General features: G+C 40.7%; 1 protein-coding gene across 4 annotated transcripts in view; it reads left to right on the top strand.

Moving 5' to 3' along the window:
- Positions 1-12,552, top strand: part of DOCK8 (dedicator of cytokinesis 8) — a 233,153-nt gene that overhangs the window by 178,900 nt on the left and 41,701 nt on the right. For all 4 annotated transcript variants that reach the window (XM_047767727.1, XM_047767728.1, XM_047767730.1 and 1 more), the window contains 4 exons: positions 1,675-1,830; positions 3,193-3,332; positions 8,642-8,811; positions 11,432-11,577. In XM_047767727.1, the coding sequence (XP_047623683.1) occupies positions 1,675-1,830; positions 3,193-3,332; positions 8,642-8,811; positions 11,432-11,577 (612 nt within the window). The remainder of the gene's footprint in view (positions 1-1,674; positions 1,831-3,192; positions 3,333-8,641; positions 8,812-11,431; positions 11,578-12,552) is intronic.

Raw genomic sequence — 12,552 nt, 5'->3', positions numbered from 1 at the left:
AAATGTCTAACTATAGATTCTGTAGGCAAATGCCATAACACAATGGCCTTTCCTAAAATGACTGAATATATGTGCTCAATTAAGCTATATAGTTTTTATAAAGCTACTCAAAGTGCATGAAGAGGAGGCATGGCTGTGGAACTCAAGCCACAGCATATTAGCTCAAACACAAAACCTGAAGCCGACAGACAAAACCTGGAGCTAACGCTCATGACAGGCCTGGCCCTCTTCAGATAAAGAAGTAACCTGCCCAGAGTTCCCGTCGTGGCTCAGTGGTTAACGAATCCGACTAGGAACCACAGGGTTCAATCCCTGGCCTTGCTCAGTGGGTTAAGGATCCGGCGTTGCCGTGAGCTGTGGTGTAGGTTGCAGACGCGGCTCGGATCCTGTGTTGCTGTGGCTCTGGCGTAGGCTGGCAGCTACAGCTCCGATTCAGCCCCTAGCCTGGGAATCTCCATATGCCTCGAGAGTAGCCAAGAAATGGCAAAAAGACAAAAAAAAAAAAACCTGCCCTAGACAACTCTTCCTCAGTGAAAGGATGGCTTACTCCAGCAGACCCTTATCCGCAATGAGGAGAGCTTCAGACCCCTGGCTTATCTGTAAAACTACTCTGCCCTTTCCCCTGCTCTCTGGCTATAAAAAGAAGCAGCCAACTTCCACTGGGGTCGGTTCTCCCTGACCACTAGGAAGCTATTCGGCTGTGCTAGCAGTGTTTCTTATCTCAATAAACTCATCTCTCTCTTCACTCCACTTTGTACCCTGAAATTCTTTTCCACCCCGAGTTAGGACCACAGCCATGGCCATTTGCAAGGATGAGATGCTCAATTTCCTGTGGTGGGGAGGAAGAGTGTTTATGATGATATATTGGGAGGTTGAAGGTCCATCCTGACTCTCCTTTCCTTACTTTGCCTTCAGAGATGCTACCTCGGAATCACAGCCTAGAGTCTGGATCCTGCACTTGTCCACTTACCTGAGGGAAGCAGGAGATCTCTTCCAGGCTGTCACCTTTGTCAGTTTTTCATTGCTGAATTCAGGGTTTATTCGTGTAAGGGAAGGTTTTTCCTGAAAACTCTTATAGCTTTCTCTCTCTCTCTTCCACTCCCTCCTCTCCCAGTTTGTGAAAACTCCTTGGCTTTTTTGCAGAGACTACATCCATTTCCAAGTAATTTGATACCTTCATCTAGGAAAGTGGTTTGAGGACTTCCCAGTGGGGCCTTTAATTAGAAACCACAAAAGAACACTTGTGGCATTAAAATGTCATCCAGTCATATTCCGTTAGTCTTGTGTGGCCCCACGTGGGGTTGACTCCTTTCATTTAGTTTCTGAGACACAGTAGGGTTTTTGCAAAATTAATTGTATTGTGTTACACTGCAGACATACCTCCACGTTATTTTCAACACAGGATTGCTGTGGTATTATAGATGTGACAAGGGTTGGGGGCTGGGCGAGCATCCTCCTTCTGGACAGCTGTTAGGACCAGAATCATGATGGGCCACAATAGTGGATGAAAATGTACTGGACCTCCCGGTAACGCACGGTGTGCCATCTGTGGCACTGTCCCGTTAATTTTTATGAGATTGATTGCCTTAACTGGGGAGAAAGGATATTTTTGTGTTTGTCAACCTCAACTTCATTCACCTTAAACACCTCTTTCCTCTTTGTTGTCCTTCCCAGCTGTCAGCCAAGCTCAACAACCTTCTGACGCTCATTTCCATGAGGCTGGAATTCCTGAGAATCCTCTGCAGCCACGAACATTACCTCAATCTGAACCTCTTCTTTATGAATGCTGATACTGCTCCAGCATCTCCCTGTCCCTCCATCTCTTCCCAGGTAATCAGCTAACTGAAAAATTGTTTAAGCTACTTCATTGACTTAGCATAACTGAGTCATTAATTCCTATAAATATTAGTCTTTTTAATTAGAAGAAAAATAGAGCTCTTCAAACCAGATCAGTTATATATTCAAGTACGCTACCCAAAGTTGTGGCATCTAACTCATCATCTATAAGCTAAGTGATTGCTTTCTTTCTAGGCTCAAGGGTTCCTGCTGAAGCCAAGGAGAGCAGGGAATCCATATGCATGATGAAAAATGTTTAATTCATGGAAAAGTCGCTGATCTTCCTTTGTCTGACAGTCGTCTTTCCACTTTAGTTTGACAGTCTCCTTTGCTCATTTCCCTTTTCCTAAATCTCAACACCATAAAATTTGTGAAATTGCAGGGTCCTTTATATTGATTCCAAAATGATCTAGTAGTGGTTTTTAATGCCGGTATTATATCATCGAATGATCTTAGACCTTCCTGCCAATTCTGTTGTAGAATGAAATTCAGCACAACTGATGCCACCTTGAATCATGGTCCAGATAATTTAGCTTTCAAGACACTAAAGAGATCTCATTATAAACTAATCAAATGGTCTCTTTCATAGGAGTGTATTTATACCAAGTCTTGCTCTTGATCGGCCCAGAAGAGTAACACTTGTATTAATATTTAGAGACAGAGCTTCAACTGACATGGCCAGTCTTTTTTTTAGAATAGTATTTTGTAGGTTAGGTTTGGTGGGCCTCGGATTCTATAGAATAGTAAGAGGTGTTAGGCAAATACAGAGTTCCAAATACAAATCTGTTTTGAAAACCTATTGTTAACAGGTTTCTTTGCAATAGACCATCCAAGAGTCTCTAACTTGTCCATGTAAATTGTAGATAACCACGGGGTGGGAGAGGGAATGGCGGGAGGTGTATAATAAGCAGTGATTCCCCAAATGATTGGACTCTGGAAATCTTTCTTTTTCTCCTCCATTGATTTTTCAGGGGACTTTAATTAGAAACCACAAAAGAACACTTGTGGCATTAAAATGTCATCCAGTCATATTCCGTTAGTCTTGTGTGGCCCCACACCTTTAAATAAAGGTGGCAGTTTGTCATAGAGGAATCTCCTGCTCACAGTCATAACGTTGGGTCCAGTCCCGACTTCTCTACCCAAGTGTTATCCCAGGATTTTAAGCTTGGTTGGAAAAGCAGAGTGAACACTCCAAATCTCAGTTTCTTCATCTGTCACGTGGGGATGCGAGAGGTGCCTGTTTCACTGCACGGCCCTTAACGGAACCAGGCAGTGGCACACGCTTAATAACTACTACCCATCGTGATGTTAATTCCAGCTCCGTTGATTCATAGAACTGCTTCTTATGTTCTGTAGAACTCCAGCTCCTGCTCCAGTTTCCAGGACCAGAAGATTGCCAGCATGTTTGATTTGACACCAGAGTACCGCCAGCAGCATTTCCTCACTGGGCTTCTCTTTACAGAACTGGCCGCAGCCCTGGATGCCGAAGGGGAAGGGTAGGTTTCAGATATTTAAAATGGAACACAAAGGAAAAAAAAAAGCATGCTCCTTACTAAAGTTTGCAGTTCACCCTCTCTTGCTTGGCAGAAAACTTTACCATTCATCAGACCGGTAGAAGCAGCCATGTGTTGAGAAAATGGTGCCAGTAGGAATGTGGCAAGGCCTTAGGGAGGGAGAGAAACCATAAAATAGCTCTTTTCAGCCATTTATTCATTAAGAGGAAGTTAGTAATTCTGCTGGGTTTCTCTGGGGTGCTTGATTAGTGAACTCCTTAGAAACAGAGCTATTTTAAACGTATGCCCCTGGGTGATCTGTGTGCACACAAAGGCAGGAGCTAGATGCCACTTGGCTCAATGCTGAAAAAGAAAGTGACCTCCGATGGAAAGGTGGTTGCTCCATGTCCAGAGTAGGTTTCTTGCAAAAAGACCTTCCCAGTCTACGAGAGATGCCACAGGCTCAGGGCTTATAAATTCTTTCGCCACTTACAAACCTGATCACCCACAGGACCGTGGCAGTATCTCGACTTGAAGTCATCAAACAAGGACTTTCATTCGTTCCTTCTTTCTCTCTGCTCCCTAAGCCCATGGGATTGGACCTGACTGGATGGGAGCAGACCAGTCCTTCCAAAATCCTCTACATTCCATTCAGTAGTTACTGAATGCCTGCCATGGGCCATTCACAATTGAGAGGTGGAATATATCAGAGCTGTATCAGTGCATAAAGCAGACAAAATTCCTTGCCCCCATAGACTAGCTCACCATTCAGGGACTCAAATCCAAGGATCATTAGGGTTGGAAAATCATTTAGGTTCCGCCCTTTTGGTGTTCACATTAGGCCCATGGAATTGAAGAAACTTGCCTAAAGTTACACAGCAGAGCCAAGTTCAGAGCCATGGTCTCCTGAGTCCCTCTCCAGGGCCCACTTTCACCATGTCACCTCCCTGCCTGAGGACTCCTATGATGCCTGCTTTCTTCCTTCCTCTGCTAAAGAAGTTTCTGGAATAGAGTATGCTGATGAATGGCAGCGTTGCTCTTCCTTATAGATTTTTGTCTAATGGGAAATTCTTTAGTGTCCTCAAAGTGCTTATAAATTTGTGAAGAAAACAGGACATCTCTGTATGAAACAATCATGGGAACACAAAATTTTGTAACTTCAATAACAAATGTGTTCCAGGTGCTTTGCCCATGTCAGTATTGCCTAAGTGAGTGTGTGTCTCTATCTCTTAGCTGGTCAGTGTGGGAAAGCTTATGTTCTTAGCTCTAAATTCTGCCCCCTTCCAGAATTTCAGGTGTTACGTGTATCTTTAAAGAGCTTCATTTTCCAAGGGTTTAATTTCATCTTCTCTCAACCCTTACTAAACTCTTCTCAATGTTCTCTATAAAACTTCCTTCTCTATAGCTAACATAAATTTTCACAGCAACACCGGGTGCCCTGACACCACACATGCTGATAAGATGCGGAGAAGGAGGCTTGCACACAAAAAAAATTCCCTTCGTATAAACACACGCACTCACGCGCATATACACATACACACACACTTAGTCTTAATTCTTTTGGTAGCACTTATTTACAAGATTTCTGAAAGCGCTCTTTAATATTTACCTAAGCAGTAGTTTCTATGTTCCATTTCCCTTCTAGTGAAATGTCTAGGGAAACAGCCTTTACATCTGTTCTGATTCCTCATAAAATGGTTGTTTTTATTTCACTAGCAACAGGGTAGAGTATGGTCAGAGGTCATCATGTAATTATGTTCAATCAAGTAGGTACATTCTTCAGACACACACACACACACACACACACACACACACACACACACACAGTACCTTTTCTACCCCCCAGAGGGTAACTAATTAAGAGTGCCACTCCTTTGGCAACACAGTAATCCCTGATTGCTGGGTTGTCAGTTCCTCTCCTGGAGAGTCATTAAAAATGCCATCACGGATTTGCCAGGTGGGCAGAAAACCTCAGAGGCATCTTCTCCTTTGACAGTGCATCTTCTGCGCTGGTACTTCCCTTTGCTGCCAAGGCAATTAATGGACTCATGGACACCTGCCCATTTGAGGCACAGGGCCAGTAGGACACGTATCAGTACCTGAACTCCTGAAAGAAGCCTCAGTTCTAGTTTCCAGTGGGTCTCCCTGAAACCTCCCTTACCTGGGGGTGTCCACAAATGTTTATACGTCATTAAAACCATAATGGTTTTCAAGCATGTGGAAATTCTCTAGCACTCTGTGGTATGCTACCAAATGTTTAAATTAATTCCTTCGCACATTCTTCCAAATAACAGAAGAGAGAACACATCCCAACTCATTCTTTCAAGCCAGCATTTCTGTGATGGCAAAAGCAGACAACAACAGCACAAGAAAACAGCAGACCAATACAGTTATAGATGTAAATATCTTCAACAAAAGATCGGACCCAACAACATATAAAAAGGATTATACACCATGGCTAAGTAGAATTTATCCCAGGAGTGCAAGATTGGTTTAGCATCTGAAAATCAATTGACATAATACATTATATGATGAGAATAAAGAATAAAACCTATGTGATAATCTCAATAGATGAATAAAAAGCATTGAAAAAACCCAGAACCTCGTCCTGACAAACCCTATAGGAATATATTTGAGTTTCCTCAACCCAATAAAGGCATCTACGAAAAACCCACAGCTGACATCATATTTATTGGTAAAAGACTAAATGCTTTCCTTTTAAGGTTGGGAACATTGTATTCAATGTTGTACTGGAAGTTCTATCAAGGGCAGTTAGACAAGAAAATGAAATAAAAGGCATTCATATAGGAAAGGAAGAAGTAAAGCTGTCCCTATTCACAGAGGACAAGATTTGTTTGTAGAAAATCCCAGAGAACCCATAAAAAAACTATTAAAGGTAATAAATGAATTCAGCAAATTTGCAGGTACAAGATCAATATACCAAAATTAATTGTATTTCTATACTCCTGCAGTGAACAATATGAAATTTAAAAAAAATTCCACTTAATGTAGCATCAAAAGAATACAAATCTTTGGAATAAATTTAACAAAATAAGTACAAGAATTGTACACTGAAAACTATAAAACACTTTCAAAAGAAATAAAGACATCTAAATAAATGGAGAGGCATGACACTTTCATGGATCAGAAAATTTAATATTGTTAAGATGGTAGTACTCCCCAAATTAATCTACAGATTCAGTACAATTCCAGCTGGCTTTTATAGAAATGGACAAATTGACACTAAAATTTGTGTAGAAATTCAAAGGACTTCCATATTGCCAAAACGGTCTTGAAAAAGAAAAACAAAAATGGAGAACTCACATTTCCCAATTTCAAAACTTACTATAAAGTAGTCAAGACCAGGGAGTTCCCACTGTGGCTCAGTGGGAATGAACCCAACTAGTAGGCATGAGGATGCTGGTTCCATCCCCAGCCCCATTTAGTGGATTAAGGATGAGCCACTGTGGTCTCAGATGAGGCTCAGATCACACATTCCAGTGGCTGTGGCATAGGCCAGCAGCTGCAGCTCCAATTCGACCCCTAGCCTAGGAATTTCCATATGCCTTGGGTGTGGCCCTAAAAAGACCAATAAATAAATAAATATATAAATAGTCAAGACTACATGGTTCTGACTTAAAGATAGACATATAAATTAATGAAATTGAATTGAGTTTAGAAATTAAATCCTCACGTTTGTAGCCAACCAATTCTTGACCAGAGTGTCAAAACAATTCAGTGGGTGCAAGAACAATGTTTTCAACAAATAGCAGAGGGAAAACTGGATATCCACATTCAAAAGAATTAAGCTGGATCCCTGTTTCACACCATATACAAAAATTAAATCAAAATGGAGAGATCCTGCTGTGGTACAGCAGGTTAAGGTCACAGCTGTGGCTCAGATTTGATCCCTCACCTGGAAACTTCTATATGCCACAGGTGTGCCCCCCCATGCCCAAAAAAGAAAGAGAGATAAAAGACTTAAATATATATGTTAAAACTATGTAACTCTTAGATGAAATCATAAGGGTAATAATCTTCATGAAATTTGAATAGGCATTAGTTTCTTAGATCTGACACCGGAAAGACACCTGGCAAAAGAAGGAAAAAAGATAAATTAGACTTGATTAAATTTAAAATTTCTGTGATTTATAGGACATCATTAAGAAGGTGAAAACACAGCAAACAGAATGGGAGAAAAATTTGAAAATCATAGTTCTAATGAGGGATTTGTATTTAAAAAATATTTTTAAAGTCAACTCAACAACTCAATAATAAAAGAACAAACAACTCAATTTTTTAAAGGTCAAGGGATCAGAATAGACATTTCTCCAAAGAAGATACAACTAATAAGCACATTAAAAAGTTCTCAGCATAATTAACCATCAGGGAAATGCTTTTCAAAACCAGGTACATATCCCTTCTGTCTTAGTTCCTTTGAGTTGCTATAACAAAAATAGCATAGACTAAATGGCTTATAAACCACAGAAATTTCTCACAGCTCTGGAGGCAAGGAAGTTAAGGATCAGGTGCTGGGGAGGTTCAGCATCTGGCGAGGACCTACTCCCTAGTTCATAGATGGTCATTTTCGTGCTATGTTCACCCACACCGGAAGGGTGCTCTCTTGGGTCTCTTTTATAAAGGTTCTACTCTCATTCCAGAGCCCTAAAGACCCAAAGGCCCCACCTCCAAACACCATCACATTGGAAATTAAGTTTCAACATAAAAGTCTGGAACAGGTCACAAACATTCAGCTCATACCCCCTTCATACCCACCAGGATGGCTTAATAGATAATAATAAGTATTGGAAAAGAGAAAATACACTGCTGATGGGAATGTAAAATGATATAGCCACTGCTGAGAACAGTTTGGTGATTCCTCTAAAGATTAAATATAGAGTTACCATACGATCTAGGTATTCTACCCTGAGGTAGATACCCAAGAGAAATAAAACATACAGCCACAGAAGAACTTGTAAACAAATATGCATAGCAGCACTCATAATTCGTAATATCCAAAAAGTAGAAACAACTCAAATGTCCTTCAGTTGATGAATGGATAAATAGAATACATTCATGCAATGGAATATTATTCAATGATGAAAAGGTGTGGAATACTGATGATACAACATGTTGCATTCTAAGCATCACGCCAACAGCAGAGCCAGGACTAGAACACAGGCAGTTTGTCTCTGTATTCTATATATTTCTACTCTAATTTGTTTGGCTTTCACATTGTCATCCCATTGTTCAGGAGCATTCTGGTCAGGCTCCCTTCAGCGTAACTTTGGTTTTCTGTGTTGCACCAACAGCATCAGCAAAGTGCAAAGGAAAGCCGTCAGTGCCATCCACAGCCTGCTCAGTTCTCACGACCTGGACCCACGTTGTGTCAAACCAGAGGTGAAGGTCAAAGTAGCTGCCCTCTACCTGCCTTTGGTGGGTATCATTTTGGATGCTTTGCCACAGCTCTATGACTTTACAGGTAACACTGCCTTCTATTTCCTTCTTTGGAGTGATGGGGGCCCCTGCCAAATACCCCACTAGAATGAGCTTTCTATTACTAGCTTCAGTACTATATGCTTGTGTGAGCAATTCCCAACACCCATGCTCTCCAATACTTTTTAATGTAGGCCCCAATAGGTGGGTTTTTTTAAAGGCACATTGCACTGTATGTTTTTTATTTAGAAATTGTTCATTCATTCATTCAATCATTGGTCTGTTGGTATATGATAAACATTATTGACCATACACCCCAAAGGATGAGATAACAGAATTTCTCCTTTTGGAGATCCCTGCTCTAAGGCCTTGAAATAAAGGTGTTCCTTCCCTTTTGTAAGTGTTAAAGAAACAGACCCAAATGAGTCTAAACACTTGTACCATGCAAACAAAACAAAAACTGGGGTTAGTGGATGAAAACTGTTGCATTTGGAGTGGACGGGCAATGCGATCCTGCTGTATAGCACAGGGAATTATGTGTCTAAGCACTTGTGATGGAATGTGATGAAGGATAATGTAAGCAAAAGAATGTGTGTGTGTGTAAACTGGGTCACTGTGTAGGTACAGCAGAAATTGACAGAACATTGTAAATCAATTATAAGAAAAATTTTCAAAAAAAAAAAAAAAACAGCAGAGGAATTTTGCCTTTGGCACCAAGAGACTCATTCTAAGGTTGAGGTCAGTATCTCCAACTTGGCGGCAAGAGGAAAGGCTAGATAGTCTAGAAGGCCTTTGTGCACCTCCTGAGTTTATTAGTATATTACAGTGTGGATTAGGGAATATAGACAAACAAAACTCCCCTCTCCCAAAAGGAACTTCTTTTCTGACACCTGAGAAAGACAATCCCATCTGCCTGCCCTCCTGCTCCTCCCAACACACACACACGCACACACATACACACACACACACACACACACACACAATTCTGACCACTTCAGAGTGGTTCCTGCTTTTCCTCAAGCAAGGATAAGTTCTTAGACATTACCACACTGTCCTCTTGACGGAGGAAGGAACCTGAGGATGCTTATTGAGCCCAGAATCCTTGCAAGCAGTCATGTGCCAAATCTGGGAACCATCCATGTTTTCCTACTTCCTCCAAATGTAAACTGTCCTTGGTGACTAAATTATTTCTAAGATCCTGTGTTGACAATTATTTAGCTCATGTAAATGAGGAGGGAGAAACAGGCAAGGAAATTACAGAAGCCAGCTTGGCACATGAGTGGTCTGACTGCAGGGTGAGGTGCATCAAGCTTCCTCTAACTGTGCCTGACTGGAGAGCAGGTGGAGAACAGAATCATCTGCAGTATATAAAGATGTGATTTAGAGCGTGGCACATGATTTGCACACCACTTCTAGAATTTTGCCTGGACATTTCAAGAAAGTTTCCTTTGAAGACCTGTGACTTGTTTATTCCCAAAGCAGGGAATTGTTAGCACACATTGCACAAAGCTTCCTTCTTGGTTAGAATTTTCCTAATCAGTCACTTGGAATGAGAACTTTTCAGCACTTGGTCTTTGAATCTTTGAAATCTCAATGGTTTCTTTACATACACACTGAACTTTATAGTCATGACATAGGTGACAAGAGGGAAAACAGTAGAAGTATTCTATTTTTAGAGGTAATATAGTGTATCTATTACATATGAAATCTTTCAATGGATAAACTAATAGGTATGTTATTTTTTTTAAAAAAAAAGATACAGCTGAACTCAAATTCTAGCCCGTTTCTTACTGTATGTGACCTTTGGCAAGTTGCTCAGCCTTCTAATGCTTTCACTTCCTTTCCTCAGCTATAAAAATGTGATAACGATGCTTATTATCTTAAGGGTCATGATAAAGATAAAATTAGAGAACTTCTATAAAAGCATTTTGGCATCAGATGTTCATATCCTTCCCACCTTTTCTTGTAACTATCTATGATCCTAGGCACATTTAGGGGAAATGAGAATGAATCCTCAAATTAATCCTGTAATGTTATCAGGTCTTGAATAGTTGCCACATGCTCTTCATTTCACCAGTTGTTTAAAAAACTTAGTTGCCTTAAAAAACAATAGTGAATTATTATTTTTTAAAATTGAATTCTGTTGTCAGAAGTTCCGCAGGTGAAAATACTATTTATACTCTAGTATTATAAGTCAAAATACCATGTTGATGAGTCTAATAAAATCGTGAGTTTTTAATGAGTCAGTCACATGTGTTTTAACACGCTTTTTTCAGAACTGCTTCAATAAATACTTTCTGTTTATGTAATTGATCATGGCCTTAAAAATCAACCTTTTAAATGGTGGGTCTTTATTTTGTTTGCATACATCTAGACCTGTGTATAAACATACATACATCTATATTACATGGATATAATAAATGGCTTAATCATTTCTTTTTGGCACTGAATGATTTCCCATTGTCTGGATGTGCCACAATTTGTTTATCCATTCACCTACTAAAGGACCTCTTGGTTGCTTCCAAGTTGCGGCAGTTATGAATAAAACTGCTGTTAGTATGGTGTGCAGACTTTTGTGTGAACCTAAGGTTTTCAACTCCTTTGGTTAAATACCAAGGAGACAATAACTGGATCATATGGTAAGACCAATAATATTTTAATTACAGCTGCAGATGCCCGCAGTGGAAAAAATCGTGCCAATGGCTCGGATGAAGAACAAGAAGGGAGCAGTGCAATTAACCAGAATGTGGCATTGGCCATAGCTGGGAATCACTTTAACTTGAAGACAAGTGGAACAATGCTGTCTTCCCTGGTATGTTGGTGCACATGCCTCTTGTTTATTTTTCATATTGTGTCTTCTCCCATCCTCTAATGGGCTTGTTCTTAAATTCACCTACCAGAACCCAGCCTAGATCAGGCAGTGAGATTTCTGCTAGAAAGGAATCTTGGTGAGGCTAGCAGTTGAGAAGGGAAATGGCACAGGTGAGCCAGCACCCAGTCAGATGGGGTTCTGGCAACAGCAGAGACTCACAGATCAAATTCAGGCAGTTTCAGTGGCACCAAGTCCAAGGCTCAGAAAACCAAGAAAGGTAAGCTTGGAAAATCTGGGATTCTTGCACAGATCAAACCAAGACTCCCTCAAGTGGGAGGCTTGAGTTGTGTTTATTCTATATGTTTATTATTCATCCTATGTCTGCCTCAAAAAAAAAAAAAAGAAAGAAAGAAAGAAAGAATGAAGGAGGCCGGTTGCTTGCTAGGCTGTGTCATAAGCTTCTTCAGTTTTTTTGCATTCCCAGAGAGTCTCAGAAGAGTTGTTTGGCTTTGTCCTATACATATATATATATATATATTTATATAAATATTTATATATATATATATAAATTTTATTTTTTTTCTTTTGGCTGCCCCAAGGCATAGGGAGTTCCTTGGCCAGGGATCAGATCTGAGCTGCAGTTGAGACCTAAGCTGCAGCTGCAACAATGCCAGATCCTTAACCCACTGTACGGGGGGTCAAGCCTGAGTCCCAGTGCTCCCAAGATGCCACCAATCCTGTTGCTCCACAACAGAAACTCCCACTCTGTCCTTTAGCACAGACTCTGCAGGCTTGAAGAGGGGCTTTTCCAGGAATACAGCTTCTAATTCACTCGAGGTGGAATCTACCTCTGTTCCTTGCTGGGCTCTGATGCCTTTGTCAAGACAGCACTGCAGGAGTTCCCATCTTGGTGCAGCGGAAACAAATCCGACTAGGAACCATGAGGTTGCAGCTTTGATCCCTGGCCTCTCTCAG

This window comes from Phacochoerus africanus, chromosome 2, assembly GCF_016906955.1.
Source record: "Phacochoerus africanus isolate WHEZ1 chromosome 2, ROS_Pafr_v1, whole genome shotgun sequence".
In the NCBI taxonomy this organism is placed as follows: Eukaryota; Metazoa; Chordata; class Mammalia; order Artiodactyla; family Suidae; genus Phacochoerus; species Phacochoerus africanus.
Note: the sequence above shows the minus strand (reverse complement) of the source record. Positions and strands in the feature narration are given on the sequence as shown.